This window comes from Takifugu rubripes, chromosome 1 (genome assembly GCF_901000725.2).
Source record: "Takifugu rubripes chromosome 1, fTakRub1.2, whole genome shotgun sequence".
In the NCBI taxonomy this organism is placed as follows: Eukaryota; Metazoa; Chordata; class Actinopteri; order Tetraodontiformes; family Tetraodontidae; genus Takifugu; species Takifugu rubripes.
This window is the reverse complement of record NC_042285.1, coordinates 16,395,270-16,408,923: the sequence shown is the minus strand read 5'-3', so window position 1 is coordinate 16,408,923 and position 13,654 is coordinate 16,395,270. Positions and strand designations below refer to the sequence as shown.

The following is a 13,654-nucleotide window of genomic DNA, read 5'->3' as shown; positions in this document are numbered from 1 at the left end:
AAGAAATAAACTCTTTTTTTGGAAGGGGCCACTCTAGTGGCCATGGACCACGTCTCATTGGTGCCAGAGCCACTAAAAGCTGCATCTGACCTGTGCCAAAATCCAATTAGTGACTTGCTCGCATGGAGCACCGCTCCCCATACAAACTCAGAAAGTGTACACACATTTAACACACACATTTCAGATCTCCTCACTGAAATAGACTCTGGCATACTTACAGTAAACATGCATATTGTTATATAAGCTTTCTTAGAGAAGAGCAAAGATCATTAGCCTCACACAACCGATGGTCTCTGGTGTCTCCGAGCTGCCTCTTCCCATTTGAATCATATTCAGCCAGTCACGTTTCAGTGCCAGGGTGCGATCTCCAAATCATATGTTTGTTTGCTTCCTCTTCTTCCAAAAGCCCAGCGTTGCTCTTCTCTCCCAGCATTCCAAGACAGATGGAGACCATTAGCTTCTCTCACCCCTCTCCGCTCCGCTCTCCCAGATCTGTCATTTCGAAGCCATGGCTGTTCTTTGTCTCCTTCCCTTCTTCCCGCCGCCCCTCACTCCGTCTCTGTCCATCTGCCTCCACATTTATATCTAAAGGTTTTGAACTCGAGCACAATCGCACAACTTTAACAAGTGCTTCATCACCCTTGTCATAAGTAGTTGCAGAAGTAGTGACACCCACTTCCCCAGATAGGAGGAACTGACGTCAGGCCATTAGATGCTGCACGTCCTGGCCCAACTCTGGGCCCCTCTGGTTCATTTCTTTATTATCCGGAGCACAACATATGACTGTAATCCCTCATTATAAAGATCATTTAAATATAGAGAGATACGTCCGGTGAAATGAAAACCTCACACTGAAGTGCAGTATTATCGTTGTGGTTTTTTTTTTTTGCTACGTGCCTGTTTCCCGTAGTGTTGGAAAATGTTAACAGCGCTCCTGCTGTCCGGCTCTGGTGGCCATCTGGACTGAATCCATCACTTCCTCCTACGCGTGCTTTTTGTCCCGACTGGAAATTTCTCACTATGACACTGTTATTGTGGGACCCCGGCCCTCTGTGCTGCGAGCATTCACGACTGTAAATCAAATAGTTCCTTTTGTGACAGTGCGCTATGTGTGATAGTTAAACCCTTTGTTTTCCTGTCGGAATCATTGTGGTCCAGTGTAAACACAGTATATCTGCTTTTTTCCCAGTAAAATACAGTGAGACTATAAGGCATGGTGTATTAGATTAGCCCAACAGCATTTTATATTAAATTCTAATAAAAGAAAAGGTGCTGATTGAGCGCTCTAACCTGCTCTGAGGTGCTGTGGGTTAAACGGGTGCAGGGCTTGGCTCCGTTTCTCTCATTTTAAAAGCTTGACATGCTCCCTGCAGGATGTATGACCCCCTCTGACCACAAATCAACCAGCAATTACAACCACACACACACACACACACACACACACACACACACACACACACACACACACACACACACACACACACGCACACACACACACACACACACACAGTGTGGCCACTGAATGCTAGGGAAACATAAGGGCGATGCAATGTATTAGTGAGAAAGGTTAATATGCCAAGTGAAGTGACCACAGCTGAAAGACACAGGTAAAGCTTCAACGGCTCAGTGCCCTGAAGTTGCAGAGAAAACAAACTGAAAAATGTATTTTGCCCAAAGCATTCTATCAAACACTTGAGCAAAAGAAAAGGAAGAAAAGGTTTGAGGGCGGAGTGTGGCAGCCATGTTCAGCCCTTTCACACTGTCTCATAAATAAGGTGGGTCCCAAAGGACCATAAAGAGCTACTAAGCCTGGAATAACATGGTGAACCTGAGTTGCTCCCCTATCAAATTCAATGGCACTGGGTGATTGCACTAACAATGGCAGGCAGTACTTTGGGAAAGTCTCTTGAGATTCAGCTGAAAAAAGAATACATATAGTTTTTTTTCAGAAGAGATTCGTGGGCCATTTCACATTCAGCATGGACAAACAAAGCCAGACGCCACATTTTATGACATAAATCCCAATCTGGATTAGTTCGAATTGCTCCATTTTATTTAATAAAGCTTTATAAAATTATTTTTTTCCCCTAGAATCACCACTTGCATCACACTGTACAGTACATCCTGTTATTCCTAATGACCTTTAACCTCTGTTTGATTCACGTCAACAGGTTAAAATTTGTGCATCAGAAGCTGAATCCCGTACCCTCCATAAAAGGGAATTAGGCGGCACATCTAAGCAGCCCCCCTTCACGGGTACCTCTTACAAACAGCCATCAGCTCCGTACAGTCGCTCAAGAGGCTGTAACGATACTTCCTATTTGCATTTTGGATACAGCCACTGGTTGGTTTCAAAGCATGGAAGCAGAGGAAACCAGGGACGGGATTGACATTAATGGCTAATCATGAAGCAGCTATACAAAGTGGGCCTCTTCAGAGGCAGCCTTTGATGCAGGTGAATCACATCCTAAACATACTTATTAGCAGCGGTGCAGAAGGCGAGGGAGGGAGGATGAGGAGTGGGGAATTTGTTCCGCGTGTTAGCTAGTATGCTCTGGCGCTTGAGAACAGAAAGTTTGGATAATGAATTTTGGCATGCTGGGGGATGTTAATGAAATAAAGAACCTCTGCCCCACCTGAGGTGGGAATGTGTCGGCTTTAAATAGAGGGACAGAAAAATGATACAAGGGGAGTAAGAAAAGTGCGGGGGCGTTTGACCTCAGAGAGGATGCAGAGGAGGACGGTGGGACTGAGAGGGACGCACGAGTCTGCTCCATATGTATGAGCACGCATGTTTGTGTGCTGCTGTCAGAACACAAACACTGCTCCGCTCAGCCCTGGTTGCTGACAGGACTGAATAATACTGGAATAATGTGGAGGACTTTCTAGTCATGTATATTTACTTTATCATTAGCCTGTCTCTTTGTAATTTTTGTGTCTGAGACTTTGGGAAGAAAGAGGCAGCTTAAAGGGAAGGAGGTTATTAAAGGGTAAAAGAAAAAAGTAGTCCTCCACTTGCTATCTTCTTTGAGTGCAAACAGATATGAGCTTGTTCCAAAGCTCCAGGAGACTAGACTTCATTAGAAATCCATCATTTTCTCATTAATACTCCAAAGAAAGAGGTGATAATGTTGATGAAGGAGGAAATTAAAATAATCTTTTACCTTGAGTGCGTCGGTGCGGTTGTGAACTGAAACTACAGCAACGTAATGTTGTCCTGCTGCATGATTCTGTGAGCTTTGATGAGGATACAGCTCAGCGCGATATTCCACTCTCACCCTGACGTGGATTTTTGGGGGACTGTCTTAAAGAGCGTCTGTGTTTGTAGTTTATTTTCAGTCAGTCTGGTATCGTTGGAGCCTCGTACAGCATGTGATAAAGCCTCTGAAAACCCTCTCAACACAATTGCCTAAATGAGTGTTAATTTGGTGCTAATTATGTAACGAGTTATTCCAGCGAGACGCTCCAGATGCTGCGCAGAAAAGGTGCAGAAAAGTGTGCAGAGTCATGAGGAAACAAACTATTCAGGCATAATCTGATTGAAGACCAGCCGATGTGCTGGAGTCAGAAAAACAGAGGAACTCAAGCATGACAACAGTGATTTGGTGTTATTCGGAATAAGACCACCCACAAACACGAATCGATGCAACAACCATTTTAAATGTGTTTCTCTCTCCCCTACATTAAAAATGAAAATAGTTTTTTTCCTATCTTGACTGAAGATGGTTTGCTGACAGTGTTGTTGTGCCGAGGCTCTCCTTGTTCTGTGTGCTCCTCAATAATATAAATATAAAGATGGGGAAAGCGGCTGTGTTGTTTTATTTATCAAATGCGCTGGGCTCAACGCGCACAGTAGGAGCGTCAACAGACGTGAGTATTTATGGATTTAGATGATTATGATTTGACTGCCAGTGGATTAATAAGGATGTCAGTCAGAGGAAAGTTCTGCCTTTCATTCATTCTTATTCAAAGCAACAATGAGGTTAAATCAATTATCTTATGTGGAACTATTGCAACTGTCAGCTATTTTTAGATCAGGTAAGATTATCTAAGTAGATTTTAAAGATCGTGTTTGTATTTTTATGCATATTTTTCTTTAAAACCAGATTTGCTCATTAATTAACGAATTAAGTCATATCATTCAGACTGGAAATCTCCGCACTGCAACACACAATGATACAAACATGGCAGCGATCTGATTGATTTTTCTAGTCTAAATGGACTCAGACTTCTCTGCACTATGGATTTCCTATTTGGCATCTAATTAAAAAGAAAAGCCTTTTCCTGTACGAAAGGCTCGCAGGGCGATGCTGGGTGGCAGAGAGGCTGAACGTTGGACCGCTGGAACGCGTCTTAAACCGAGCAGGTGAGACCGCCGAGCATTTTTGGGAGAAACTGCGCAGCGCCTCCTCTATTCTCTCTGTTGAAGGGGAATTAAAAATAACACCAGAGATGGGAGGAGAAGCAGAAAAGCAAAGTTTGTGTAAGAGAATATAAATAGGACAGAGGCATCGTTAACCACCTCCACGATCTATTTATTAATGTCGAACAAAAATAATACAAGTGCAACATTTTGATTTGGCCACCTCCGTTTGGTTAATTTGACAGTTTTTCTTAAATGTTTCCCCTTTGGATTCATATCCATTCTCCTATTAAAGCAAAACACATCAGAAAAATTCAGCATTAACATCTTTTCTATCACTCTTCTCCATACAGGGTGAGACTGTAATGATATAGAATGTGGATTTCACGTTCAAAGACATTTATGTATTCCGGCCACCTGTTGCTTCCACGTGATCACTGCTGGCATAGAGGAAAATGAGGCAAAGCAGTGGGCACCTGTAATATTGTCATTATCATGTGCCACCTGCTCCGGGGAAACCGGCTCCTCTTTGTTTCATCGACGGATGAGTTAAAGTGGAAACTTGAGTTCATGAAACAACAGCAAAACAAAGTCTAAAATCAATTTGCTGCTGTATTGGGCAGAAAAGCCAACATGTGTCCACACACACAGACACACGCGTACACATGCAGATGCTGGCTGTGACTTGTGGACAGGCTCTCTCACTATGCAGGAACGCCAGGGCGGCAGATTGCCACTGGAGGGGGGGGACATTTTCATTGACACACTGCACAGTGATGCAGGGTTCGAGGGACACGTGCGGGACGCTTTAAAGCTGAGGGGGGAGAAGAGGAAATCCATCATTCATTGATGCAGAGACGTTTTTGTCCCTGACACAAGAATGACAGAGTGAGCTCATACAAATGTGCAGGAAGACAACAAAAATCAAATATTTGCCATAACTCAACCATGTCCATGGTTTTACTCGCTTTGTTCACCAAGTAAAAAAGAGACGCTGAACTTATAGATAGCATACATCCTATTGTCATTTCTGTGAGGTTAAAGACATCAATTCGCGCGTGTGACAGCTTAAATTCATTTCCACATTCTGCTCTTTTCCTGAGATCAAATAAAGTTGAATAAGTTGAATAAGTTTTAATAAGTTTAATAAGTTTTAATAAAGGCCTATTTTCTGTTGTTAATTGTCACCTTCTTATCTTTTAATTGGACTGAGGTAGCTCATTTTTCAAGGACGCTGTATAATGAGGGGGTTATTTAGGATGCCTTATTGACCATTTCAATACCTCCATGAGCACCACAAGTGTGAGCAAATTTAAAGGTAATTGAGATGGCAGTTGTGCAGCAATCCCTTAAAAGAAAGAGTGTGACTGGCGATGCTGATGCTTGTAGGCACGTTAGCTCTTAGAGTGCAGAGGATTCCGAAAGGAAGAGCTGCATATGATCAGTGTTTGTGTCATCAGAGAGGCAGGGTGATGGTTTATGAGAGGAAAAAGCTCTGGTGCAAGTGAACCCAGGGGCAAATTTTGGGATCCTGCAAGATTTTAATGGTTAGTGGTCCTCTGGCCCAACCGTCCGATTATTTTCTAAGGTGGTTTTATGTTCTGCACAACATTGTGCTGCACAGCAGGTGTGGGACCCATATCAAGCCAAATGGGGGGGGGGGAGGGGTTGCCATTATCTCGGGTAGAGCATGAGTGCTCATCACAGCATCTTGTTTGAAGTGGAAAATTTGACCTTTTTGAAACTATCCAAGCAAAGGAAAAAGTACTTTTTTGTCCGTAGGTGTCTGCAGGTAAACATGAGTCAGTGAGATTTCTGGCCACTACCTGTAAGAGATGACAACTAGATAGATAGTATCACTCTCAAAAGAAATCTATAGTCAAAGATCAAACAATTTTCCCAGTAACATAACAAACTGCATCACTGAGCGGTAACCACAGTTCCCACTAACATTTTCTAAATTTTCAAAACATTTTCTACCTTCCAAATCATGTCAAAGGATTTTTTTTTTTTTAAATGGTTTTTAATGTGTCCATCAGAGGCCTTCCCACCCACACTCGGAGGAACATTTGCACCAACATCATGAGTAATATGGTTTTTAAATGTATTTTTGAGTATCTGTGTTAGATTTAATAAGCTTCTCTTTAATTACAAAGCAAAAGGAAAGTCCAAATTTGTAACAGCTTAGATTTAACCTGTCCTTTAGAAAAGACTTCAGATCATCTTGATAATGGAAAGAAAATATTAATTAGGCCTGACAAATCTGTTCATCTGGAAATCAAGGAAAAATACACTGATATAACATCACTGGAGGAGGCAAACAACAATAAAGGATCTTGGCGAGGTATTGAAATTAGACCGTAATTAATAGAGAAAACACTACATTAAAGTGAAACCGATTTTCCATCTCAAAGGGGATATTTCCTTATTGCTCAGTACGCTCTAACTACTGGTAGGTGGCTCAGCTGCCAGTGACTAAAACAGATGGAGATCCAAGAACCTCTGAGATGAAGTGAGGCAGAGATTGACACAGAATCCTGGAGCATCAGGCCGATATTCCTTTTCATCCAAACGGCCTTGGTGGGGTGTCGGTCTGTGGTTTGCCGTGTTCACTTCCACGAGGGGCTTGTTTGCAAGGACCTTACGACACTTCATCAGATGCGATCATTGGGGACTACTGGTGTTGCCAAATCAACTGGCCAGACATCTAGCTGCACATTTGTGTTAGCAAAAAGCAGATCTAACGAGGGGGCTGCTGGCTAATTTCACGCCGCCTCAAAGACATCAAGTCTGGGGAAAGAAATCCGATTTTATGTTTCAATAAACTGCAGCGGATTTTACAGTAAAGCAGGCAGAACCGCAGGCCTCTGGAGTATAAAAGTTGGGTTTTTTATTTGAAGTACACTTTAAAGGTAAAGATTGATCACTTTAATATCGCCACTCCTCCTTTGATAGCAGCCGTCACGGTCTAAATAAAAATGACACCAGAGATGAGTGTGTGGCCAGACTACATGGTAGGTCAAGCGTGATTAATTGTGAGGGATGTAAATTGCATTTGTCACGTGCAGATTGGTGTCAGCTTTATTTGAATCGAGGTGGAGTAAATCCTGGCCTGCTCTGAGTCAGGGAGGACAGTTTGGGAATAATGAAAGAGGGAAATTTAAGGGGTAGAGAAGAAGACAGGAGAGGTTACAGCAGATAGAGGAAGAGAGAGAGAGTTAATGTTGAGAGGGTCTGTTTCTGGTCCAACCGAGACCGGTAATATGGCTGTTTCATCTACAACTCAGCTGTCATTTCCTATATGGAAGAAATCACCACAGGTAATCCGTGGGACTGTACTATCTTGTATAAATAATGTATGTATCCCGGTGTTTGGGATGTGTGCAGTGGTCCCGTTTGTGATTGAAGTGCAGGGTATGCATGTGTAGACGCTGTGAAGACAAGCTATCCGCTGGAGCAACACTTATCTCGGGTGTGATTTTATCATTTTCTCCCCAAGGACACACAGCTAAAAGAGCGCTTACAGAGAGCACAGTGGGTCAGCACACAGCAGAGAGCCCCCTGTATTCATGTCACACCATCACCAGAGCCACATGGTCTGAGTGACGGTTTCAGCCGAGTGCTAGCCCGGCTCATTCTGTCACCCCCACTCCTTTATCGGCCCTCACTCATTCCTGTCTTGGATAATATCAATGCTAATCGCCGTCTCTTCAGCCATCCATCCACCTAAAGCGGGATAAATAGAGGGGAGGGAAAACAAAGAGGAGGGTCTTGAATGCTTTCTTTAAGCCTCACGGCTGAGGCTCCCGGCCCAGCGGTGGTATCATCATGGTAATCAAATAAACCGCAAATCGTGCACATATCTGAGCAGGAACAGTTTATAAGGTTGTGAGGCGTTCAGGCTCCCGAAGAAACCTCTGATCATGACAGACACAATGGCCTGAATAACCTTCTCAATCCTTAACTCTGAACTGCGCACACAGATGCTGTCTGGCACACTCCCCTGATGCAATATCCATCTCTTGCATCAAATATCACAAAACAAACAGCAGATAGAGATCATTATTTCATTTTTGCACATGTAATTGTTCACAATAGAAGCTCGCCAGGCTTCCTCTTCTACCGTCCGTGTTCAACAAGAGGTAAAGTAGATGATTCCTCTCCTCCCCTTATTTTCTTCCTGCCCTTTGCTCATCCAATTCACTGTGCCAAATGGTACATTTACATTGGTCATAACCTCAATCACCACACTCGCGGGCTATGCTGAATGTGCAGACAGGCATTTCAGCGGTGAAGGGATGCAGACAGAGGTATAATGGGAGCGAAAGATAGAAACCCATGCCCGAGGCATCCATCAAACCAAACGACTCCATTACAGTAAGTCGGACAGAGGCAAACGGTAATGTGCGCTGTGATAAACACTGGGATAATATTATGTTTATAGTCACGGACACACCGTTTCTGCTCCGAGATACCGAAAAGGAATACAGATAAGGTGCAGGAGCGCCAACCTCTCCTGTCTTTTTCGTTCATCCTATTGCTTGTCTTCTATCTTCTGAACCATTATCAGTCAATTTCCCTCTGTTGCTCTCTTTATCCTTTCCCCACTCTCTCCATATAATACTTTCCTTACTACAGTTCCAGGGAAAGTGGCATACATCAGCTGAACAGGGCTTTTATCTGCTGTAATACTATTGTAGCATCACCATCACAGTGCTGGAACGAGACCTGCGAGAACCATAAAAACTGAATAGAATTGATTCATATGTACTATTAGGAAACAGCCCAACACTTGCAGGGATGCATACATTGCATCCGTTCTGGGAGACAAACGTGGAGGCCTCAGACTCTGCAGGTGAGCGTCTGTTCCTCGCACTGCAAAAAGAAACTTAATGAAATAGGAGGATACACCACAACACACTTTCCCTACAGGAGGTTAAGGGGAGGGTTGATGGAGAAAAGAGGGAAACAAAAGTCTGTCCGCGGCTTGATAATGTGTTTGTGCTCTCTAAACGCATCGCCAACATGAGAAAGGGTGATTATGCGTCTTTGAATGCACCCTGAAACAAACTGAAAGGCAGCATAAAGTCATAAGGTGAGGGTAGGGTGGGCTAATATTCTGTCTTACATTTCCATTAACCTGAAGCCCATTGGTGCTTGATTAAGAGGCTCTTGGATCAGTTTGATCAGGGTGAGCTCGTGTTTATGCCTGCAGTTAACCTCTATTACCAGAGTGACCTCAGACTGCAGCTTCTGGACTGCCTCTAATAGAAGCCCTGCGGCAGAGTCAGAAACTAACACACACACCCGTGTGCACGAACATATACACAAACAAATGTCAGGGTCAGTGCAAAGGTCAGCGTCTATTGCAATGTATTTAAGATCACTTAAATTTAATGACCTCCTTCATCCTTTGTCCTATCAGATAAACTATAACATTAGCCCTCACATTGCAGACACAGTTTGGACTTTTATACCTGCTGTTCAAGCAATGTCGACTTTAAGAGGCTGCGATAAAATGTGGATAATCACACGCCCACTTGAGGGGATGATGGTGCAGTTTTATTAAAAGAAATAATTCCAGGGTTAGTGCAAACAAATCAAATTCTACTAGACTACAACTGGTTTTAAGAGGTGCTGCATCAATGATGCCCTGGTGGTGAAGCAGAGTAATGGCGGCCAAAATGTGTCCACTTTCCTTTGAATTAAGAGTCTTTTATGTGGTTTAAAAACAAGAAGCAAAACAGCAGCCTGATAACCAAACATTACTGTATGGTGATAGATGCTATGTTTGAGTAAAACAAGTATTTGCATCATGACATCCCATAGCAGATGTTTGTCAAATTTACTCATTATATTTAATAAATAAATTAAATATAATTTTGAGGCCAGAAAATTTTACATTCATCTTTGAAAAGGACTAAAACCCTATGAGTGTTGTGCTGAAACAAAGATCCATCTGTTCTAATCTTTGTTTTTTTTTTAACTTCTTCTTCTTATCTGCTTCATTTTTATTAAGCTCCCTGAAGATTAAATGTGGTCCATCAGTGACAAAATCAGGCAAAGACGAGGCTGTATCTGCTGTTTGCATGTTAACCCCTTATCCCGCAGTGCACGCTCCCCAGGTGAAGGCACCATTTTGTTTGTTAGATAGGAAACAGCCCGTGTATCCGGCACCACTATCATGCTTATCGCTCAAGAGCAATGACCAGACACACAAATAAATACCAAAGGAGATACTTATCAAATCCAGGGTACACTGGCGCTGCATATGCAGGCTCTGATGACATTTATACCAGTTATTTTGAGTCGTAACAAGTGTTTTACCATTACTACAATTCTGAAATAGTACAGTTGACTTTTGCATCAATGCTAATAGATAAAAGAGAGAGAGAGAGAGAGAGAGAGAGCCACCAGAGAGAAGTTAATCTTCTGACCTTGGTCCTGGATCTTTGGCTCTTTGTGGAAGATTTTAGCCTTCAGCCTTACATATTTCAGCACTGCTTGGTCGGTTAAATGTGCTGAGTTCAATGAAGCAACAGCGGTCAGACTCCAAAATTCAACATCCTGCAGCTGTAAACACAGCAGCAGCAGCAGCAGCTCATCGCTGCAGTCTTTTCTAGTGATGTGTGTATTTGCTCCATCTATTTCTCCTCCCCATATCCGTCGCTGTTGGTGCACTGATCCATTTAAAATGAACATTAGAATCGGGAAAGCAAACACTGGCCGATTCTGCTCAAACAAACACGCTCTTACCAGTCACGGCTAGTTCAGTCGTCCTCCGGACCACAAACCCCCCGAACTGGACCGCACAGGTGTAATTCCCAATGTCATCTTCTTTCACCTCTTGGATTGAGAGAATGTCTCTTTTCTGGATGATGCTGGCACGCCACTGCTTTGGATGGCACTCCTGCAGAAGGACAGGCAGACCTTCAACTTGCACTCTATGCAGGTGATGAATAACTTCAGAATCCATCACGGGATGACTAACAGCTGATGCACGGAGTGGCGGTGGTGCCACTGGCATGACAGGCAAGGAATGAAATGCTCCACGCTGCTTCAGAATGAAGTATCAACGTGGCAGTCCTGCATAATGGCTCCATACAGTAAAATGATAACACCTAGCCATTACCCTACTTATCTGCTCAGGAGTTATTGTGATGAGGTAAATGCCCACCACCCAGCAGAGAGGGAGAATTTCATTTAAAGTGGTCTCTGTTGTGTTGCCACTGTTGCGTCTCTGCTGTGTGGGGTAAATCTGCGCACGAAGGCTGTACCCATGACACGTTCCTCTCAGTCCACAGTGACAATGGCTGGCCGTACTCCATGCCAGCATCGCTCCAGGCGACCTTCGAATTCAATCACTCTGGCTCCACAGTGGTCCAAATAACTCTGGGTTCCAGCACTCCCACTCATTATCCAGGCCCTAATTGAATTCTGGAAGAACCTAGAGGTCCAGCCTGGCCGAGTTAATCCACTGCTGATCTGCCTGTGATTATTCTGGCCTGAACTCTTCCAGTGGACACGTTGCTGTCCGCAGGCCGTAACTGACCCGGGAAAGGCAGTTTGAGTGAACCCGCGGGGCAGAGTGTGAGAAATGTCCTTCAAAAAATATTTTGGGGGTTTTATGGACGCTCTCTGCTTGGAAAAAAAGCACTTTTGTGATCATTTGTGTCAGTCTATTATCTGTCCCAGTGATCTAGAGACACATTTAGCACAAAGATTTTAAATGTAAACAGCCATAACAGACAAAAACAAACCAATGAAGCCTTTCAGAATATCCGTAAAATACCATCATCACAGAATCCATTTTTACAGTAATGAAACGATAATGGGGAAAAATAAAAGCGAGGCACACAATAGCATCCATCCAAACAGCTGTAAAAAACAACCAACAACAGTAAACATGGCTGGTCAGGAATCCGCTCACCTTATACCAGGTGATGTCTGGATCTTTGCCTGGCTCCACGTAGTCGTCGATGTCAGGGCAGAGGATTTCTTTGCTCTTGCTCAGCTCTGCCTTCTCCTTGCGTCTCATGTTGGAATTGTAGCACAGGTTGCTGTCATTCTCTGCCACAGTCAGGGACATGGACACCTTCATGCAGTAGGTGGAGTTTCTGGGAACAGGGTACAAACAGATTTGAGGATCAGTGGATGATTAGATGTAAATACCATAACTTTAACACAGACTCTATATTTACTGATGCAGGCAGCATTTGAATGTAAACTTGTAGCTCAGCATCTTTGCTGCACTTTACATTACATCAACTTTCCTCTCAGTGTTGACATTAAGTCTAATAAAATAGATAAAACACAGGTCAAACCATACGCTGAACCTGAAGGCAGGATTCAATATTTGAGCAGAAAAAAAAAACAATATCAGGATTATTTAGCAAAAGACCTTGAATTTACTTTTCTTTTAGCACTGCTATCAGAGTCTAGCTCCAGCCCAGAGGATGCATATTCTCCATCTTTTTCTAGGTCCAGCAATTAAAAAAAAAAAAAGAATCGATCAAGTTAAACCACAGCTGCATCTTTACTTCATCCATCCATTTTCTTTTTACTGCTGCTTATTCCTAATTTGGGTCCTGGAGATACTGGATCCCTGCAGCCAGACAGGGAACCTGGACAGGCCACCAGTTCCTCATGGACCACACACACACACCCGCACACACCCACGCACACACCTGGGGGGTAGTTTAGGGTCTCCAATCAATCCAAAAGTTGATTTGGGTTTTTTTGGTCAGTTGGAGGAACATACAGTGACTCATTTATCAATGATGTGCTGCAACAAAACAGATGATCCTATCAAATTCACAGTGCTTTATACAGGTTATTTGTTCCGAAGTCATTTGTTTGTGTGTACCACTCTGCCTCTGCTGTTCTGCTGGCGAGCAATAATGTGTTCAGCAGCTTTATCGAGTCAATGAGTCACACTCATGGTCACTAATGGATTTATGAGGGGTGGGGTTAGACAACTGCTGATAAGGTCTCACAAAGATTAAAGCTGCTTGGTCATCACAAAGACCGAGGCCCACCACACACACACACACACACACACACACACACACACACACACACACACACACACACACACACACACACACACACACACACACACATTAATCTCCCCTCACTCTATCATTCACTCTTCTCTGTTATCTCCAATGTCAAAAACACAATTTCAGGCTTCCGGCTCACACATGTTCCAACCACTGTCCCCACCTCCACAAACTGTCAGATGGAGTCTTTGTAACATGAAGCTGATCTCAAACCTGATCAGTGTACACA

The 13,654-nt window shown here is 43.4% G+C and overlaps 1 protein-coding gene across 4 annotated transcripts in view; it reads right to left on the bottom strand.

Annotated features, from left to right (window-relative positions):
- il1rapl1a (interleukin 1 receptor accessory protein-like 1a) overlaps positions 1–13,654 on the bottom strand; it is a 115,372-nt gene that overhangs the window by 43,033 nt on the left and 58,685 nt on the right. For all 4 annotated transcript variants that reach the window (XM_029836572.1, XM_003961804.3, XM_029836585.1 and 1 more), the window contains exons 4-5: positions 12,294–12,480; positions 11,120–11,273 (exon numbers count right to left, since the gene is read on the bottom strand). In XM_029836572.1, coding sequence (XP_029692432.1) covers positions 11,120–11,273; positions 12,294–12,480 — 341 coding nt within the window. The remainder of the gene's footprint in view (positions 1–11,119; positions 11,274–12,293; positions 12,481–13,654) is intronic.